Source organism: Zootoca vivipara, chromosome 1 (genome assembly GCF_963506605.1).
Source record: "Zootoca vivipara chromosome 1, rZooViv1.1, whole genome shotgun sequence".
Taxonomy (NCBI): domain Eukaryota; kingdom Metazoa; phylum Chordata; class Lepidosauria; order Squamata; family Lacertidae; genus Zootoca; species Zootoca vivipara.
In genome coordinates, this window is record NC_083276.1 from 74,425,110 (window position 1) to 74,431,109 (window position 6,000).

A 6,000-nucleotide genomic window follows, 5' to 3' on the forward strand; every position below is an offset into this window, starting at 1 on the left:
CTCTCAGCATCAAGATCTAGTCTATCAGGAACTCCACATAGGAGGAAAGAGTTTGGTTCCCCTTGCTTGCTTCAATCACAGTAATTACCAGCCTCTCCCCAAGTGACTGCTGTTTGCATTTAAAAAAAGAAAAGAAAAAGTGGGCACATAATGCAAGAACACATTTAACATCAGTCTGGTTTGAAGCTGTGTAATGACTGTTAAAGTATGTTCTTAAGTCTGTCTTGCTATAGTGCCCTCTCCTGACAGCTGATTTTATTAACACACTTTAAACTTTACAATATGTATAGTCTTTCTACACACACTAATATTCTGCTGCAATTCAGTCTGAAAGCTTGAAATTCTGTATTCACTTGTCATACTTTGTCACAAGATCACTGGCATGCTTTTGGCCCACATTTCAGTAGTGCATGGACCTACTGACTTGGATGGAAGATGTTATTTTGATGACAGCTCAATTGACTTAGGCTGTGGCAGAGAATGAATTGCCAATTGAGTAGTCCTCAAAATAAGAGAGAACTGATCAGCTCTGTTGACATAGTTTCATTTTGTCTTTGTATTTTTAAATGCTACAAGCCGCCTCGAGAATGGTCAGCAGGCAGGATGAATTTGTGCTGATGTTGGGAGAAGCAAGAGCTGCGTATTTTGCAAGAGCAATACCATTCTGTTTCAGTTGGTCTCCGTAAAAATTCTAAATAGGATCTGCTTGGTCCAACAGCAAACCTGCAAATGAAATCTTTATAAGCATTGGTAAAGCATATCTGTGCTTCCAGGCTTCTGCTGATATCTAATTCCAGAAGATGGTGTTCTTAATATGCCAGAATCAATAATCAAAATGTTAATGTTCTAAAACACTTTTAATTTATTTTGTTGAGGATGGCACAGGAAAGGCAGTATTAAAATGCTTAAACAAACAGACTCTCAGGTCAGCGCCTGGTGTTACATCACCAATTAAACACCAGCTCTTGCGTTCAGTAAGCAAAAATACAGGACCTTGTGTGAAATTTCTAGCTCTCCAGGGAGGACAATTTATGACTCTGCTTGCTTTGGTCTACATGGAATTAAACTTCTAGGACAGATAATACATTGTTGTTAATTCTCTCCACAGACAATACTACTGGTATGATGAGCGGGGAAAGAAAATCAAGTGTACTGCTCCTCAATATGTTGACTTCGTCATGAGTTCAGTGCAGAAGCTAGTAACAGATGAGGATGTCTTTCCTACAAAATATGGTGTGTTGCTTCACAGGAAAGATTTTATTCATAAAAATTATACACATTGTTTTAAAAAAAACCCTCAAAGCAGTTTACAAAGAGAAGTCGTCCCAGTCAAGAGTTTTATGGCTTTGAAACACAAGCATTACATATGTATAATTACTATTGTTTGTAGAAGTGATAAATAATAAGTGAAACTGTATATTAAATGCAGCTTCTTCAAACTACTTTGATCAGTGAATAATCAAATGACACCAACTTCTAAACGTATGCCACATCTCTGCTATTCCTTGCTATACACGTAATAGTTTTTTTCTGTGCCAGGAGCTGGATGACATGAGAACACACTTCTGGCTAAATGTGAGGGTGGCTTGTGTACGGTTTGGGATCTGAAACATTGGCCTCTCCCAAAGACAGAGATTCACCTAAACAGCCCTTGTGCAAGGACATATGTTTACAGAACAGGGCTTTCTCCCTCCCCCTTGCCCCCAATTGAGGGGTTGGAAGAATCCCAAGAACAATATGTTGGGGCGGGGGGGGGTTCATTCCTTCTGGTATGTTAAAATGCTTGCGCAGACAGACTGATTGGAAGAGTGATGTTGAATTCCACCAAAAAGCCTTTCAAGCTTCTTGCCCAGTGGGCAGAAGGCTAATTCCAGTGCAGGGAGTTAAGCAAATGTTGCCTTACGCCTAGAGTGCTTTGATGGGCCACTGAGCATTAAAACTGTTCTTTTTCTCTTTTGTGGCAGGCAAGGAATTCCCCAACTCTTTTGAGTCTCTAGTGAAGAAGATCTGCAAGTACCTGTTTCATGTGCTAGCCCACATCTACTCCTCACACTTCAAGGAAACGTTGGCACTGGAGCTGCATGGACATTTGAACACACTCTACATACACTTCATCCTATTCATCAGGGAGTTCAACCTGGTGGACCCTAAAGAAACCACCATCATGGACGACCTCACGGAGGTCCTCTGTAGCACCAGTGGGAGCAGCAGCAGTAATGGGAGTGGCAACGGCAGTGGTGGCAGTGGCAGCAGCGGCGCAGGAGCACAGAACCATGTGAAGGAGAGATGAGTCCCAGCAGGAGCAAAACTAATGCTAACATTTTTTTAAGAAAAACAAAACACTCTATATTCTTTGTGTGTATGTATATGTGCATATTGTGTATATATATACAGACATACACAGCCATGACAGTTTAAGCAAATATGCTGCCACCACAGGACATGTAGACGTATGGAGCTTTCGTTTAAATGCATCATCCTTGGCGAGAAGTTGCACCAGTTCTATTTTTTTCCTGCTCCCTTATTTCTTTTTCTCCCCTATCAGATGGATGAGTGCTGTTTTTAGAGAAGAACCACATTTTTTAATGAGTTGGGCTACCGCTTTGTCTTCTTTTGTTCTGCCCACTTCCCCCCCTCCCTTGGTGGGATGGGGTGGGAGTCCTTAATGCAAGCCCCTTCTGTCTGTCTCTCTCTAGGATGGTGGTACTGCCATTTTATAAATGTTATAAGAAGTGACTTTTACTTGTAAAGTGGCTTAAGATGCAGATATTTTGTTTTGGGGGTGGGGGAGGGCTTGAGATTTGTCTTGTTTCTCCTTAAAAGGTCCCCTTTCCTTTCCCTCCCCTTAGGCGTTTTGCATCTAGCCCTTTGCTGGCTTGTACTGGGTAGAGTTTTGCCTCAACTAGAGTAGCAATAAGCCTCCCACTAATTGAGGTGGCTCACCAGTCAACCTGGTGTCGTCAGCATGGGAATCTCAAAAGAGCATCTACAAACATGCTTTGCTTATTGCTTCTGGTTCCTCTGCCCCCCACCCCCGGCTTCTCCTTCCCAGACACAAACATCAGAATTAAAATAGTGGGGAATTGAGCCTAAATGCAGTGGTTGAGCAGGGGAAGCCTGGGGCAGATGAAAAGGGGCATACAGTGTATCACCACCTGTGCTAGAGAGATGGCTGTTGGCATATAATTATATTGTTGGCTTATTTTAGTTCATCTGTCCAATAATAATAATAAAACTTCTATCAGGTATAATAAGTGTTCTGTATGCAATGTCACATCATTAACCTATTTGCTTCAGGGGTTGAAATATCTGTTTACAGTGTGGGAAGTTGTTAGCCAAGGCGTGTGTACTTTGCATTTTCCAGACAAAGTTATTTTGTGTAAGTATTTGGCATTTACTATTATTTATTCCTTTATAAACTATCAGGGAGGGTGTATGGCATTAAGCACAACACTATTAAAAAAAGATAATCATTAAAATGACTGGCTAACCAAGAAATCAATTAAACAGCTACCGTAAAAGGCCTACTGGTGTAATAGCTCTGGAAATATCTGCTGCAAGAGTGCACAACATGGGAGTGGCGACATTAATGCCAGGCCCCTCTAAGATGCAACAGGCCCCCCCCTCCAGGTGACCTCAGTGATTAAGCTGCAGTATAAGAGCCTCAGGTGGTCTTTATCAGGCCAAGTGCAGTGAACCTTGTTACAGCCTTTCCCCAAGCCTATGTGGAGCTTTTGGACCAAAGGGGGCAGTCCTCACAGAGTGCAGACAAAACTGGTACAAGGCACTCTCAGACGCAAAGGTCACTGGCTGTATTTTAGGACATACTGAGCTGCTTTCAAGAAGTCAACATGCTTCCTCTAAGAACATACTTTGAATAGTTAAAATTTTCTAAATAGAATTTTCTGGGAGTGGACAAGATTAACAAACAAATTATATAGCAGGATGGCTCTTCGGGGATCCAGGCTTCTCTTTGTAGCTGTTTTGCCATTTTTAACAGTTCTGTTACATCGCAGGCCTTCTAAATTACCAACTTAAAAACTGAATAAAGACAGCTTTAGAAAAGTGATCTTGCTTTGGGGAAAAGGAGAAGTTTATGTTAAAAAACACAAGCACAGAATACTGTTTCCCATCTTGTACATGAGGTTGTTTAAAACATTTATCTGCCTTTCCTTAAAATGCTAAAAAAAGAAATGATTAAGAGCAAGCAGAATACAAAAAGGAGCCATTAATAAGGCTTCTTCTCAACACAGTTAATGGGAAGAGTGTGAGCTTAGTACTACCCATGGGCCAAAAAGCCTCTTTAGCCACATGACAGAAGATGAGCCTCCCTCAAGAAGACACGCTTGGACGCAGGCACTGTATATAATAGAAAATGGTGCAAAATAGTGTAATGTAACTTAACTGACAGACATACTATATGAATCCACCTCCTGGTTTATTTAATCCCCCCAGGGGGTCTTTTTGGCACAGTGCACCAGCACTGTTCCTCTTGCTCTGTACAAATCACCTGGCCTCAGATGACTGACAAGTGGGTGGTTTTGCCCGCTTATCAAAATTTCTTGTGCTGTACTTTTCTGGCACCTGACAACCAGTTGGAAACTGCAACACAAGAGGCTTGCCTGCCCTGAGCTCCGTGAAATCCCAAGCATAGAGCTGGCAGAATCACTTTCTGTACAGATCAGCTGTGTGATTGAGTGCCCCATATGTGGAGGGGGCAGGTGGCCTTGGTTTGGGGGAAGTGGCCTCTCTGGGCTCAACTGCTTTCAAAGTTCTCTGTTTTCTAGAAGCTCTCAGATTCTTGTTTAGGCAATGCATCCGTGTTGTTGTGCGTGGGAGAATTCCTCTTTAATTGCCTGATTTAATGAGGGAAACCTAAAGCCATTCCCTTAGTAATTTATGCATTAAAACTGTAACTGGCAAAGACATTTTAACACTGTGTTAAAAACAGTCTTAAAGCAACTAGCGTACCCAAATAAAAAGTAATGTATGAAGTGTGCAAAGCTGCCCCCACCCCCTGGAGATTATACTCTTTATAGGATGATGCATAAACTTAAAATAGACCTATTGCCCTAATAGGTGCTGGAAGATGAAGACGGGAGAAACAGGCATACACAGGTCAGTTGTGGAACTAGGTTTGGACATACTGTACTATTCTTTGCCATTGGAACAGTGCGTTGTACTCACAAGTAGAACTCTATCGCTACCTAATGGCTAAAGCAGCCAATTGCAGATACAGCTGAAATAGAAGAAATTTCCTTGCACCACATTGTGGAGGGGACTTCTCTTTCCTGTAAACAAACAGCATAGACTTCTTCATAACTGAATGAGGCTTAGCACTGTATTCTAAACATTATTCTAATGTGCAGATTTTTGAATTGTCTAGCCCACAGGCCAGATGCAGCCCATAGCCTCCCCACCGCCTGTAACAACTTTGCTTACTAAGGGGGGGGGGGTCAGATTTGTGGAAATGGCGTATTTCCCTACAAGCCTAATTTCTACATGGGGAAGTAGTGGTGATGGGAGGCAGCTGGGGAAATAATGTTAACCCTACCCCTCTTGTGCTGTGACCCCTCTGCCCTGCCAATTGTCACTCCCCAGAATTGCCCTCTAAGCGGTATTTTGGCTTAGAAAAAAAGACTTCACCCATAGGAGGAAAACTCTAACCCTAATTGTCCTATGGGGTGAGAAAGGGAGAGGAATGAAAACTTGTGCAACTATCCTCATGCAGGTGTGGGGAGTCTTTGGCTCTCCAGATGTTGATAAACTGCAAGACCCATCAGCCTCACTAAGCAAGGTGAATGGCCAGGGAAGATTAGAATTGTTTTCCAGCAACTTCTGGAGGGCCAAAGGCTTCCCCCACCCATCCTAAGGGAATATGGTGCTTGGAAGGAGGGGAAAGGTCCCCTACCCCTACATGCAGCAAAGAGAATCACACAGTTGGAAGGCATTGTGGAGGCCATGCAGTCCACACAAGTGCATGTCCAGCCTCTGCTTAAA

The 6,000-nt window shown here is 42.6% G+C and overlaps 1 protein-coding gene across 4 annotated transcripts in view; it reads left to right on the forward strand.

Annotated features, from left to right (window-relative positions):
- The window catches only part of MOB2 (MOB kinase activator 2), a 106,187-nt gene extending 102,708 nt beyond the window's left edge, over positions 1–3,479 (forward strand). For all 4 annotated transcript variants that reach the window (XM_035121672.2, XM_035121663.2, XM_035121654.2 and 1 more), the window contains exons 4-5: positions 1,109–1,233; positions 1,965–3,479. In XM_035121672.2, coding sequence (XP_034977563.1) covers positions 1,109–1,233; positions 1,965–2,290 — 451 coding nt within the window. In that variant the 3' untranslated portion in view covers positions 2,291–3,479. The remainder of the gene's footprint in view (positions 1–1,108; positions 1,234–1,964) is intronic.
- Positions 3,480–6,000: the final 2,521 nt, after the last annotated feature.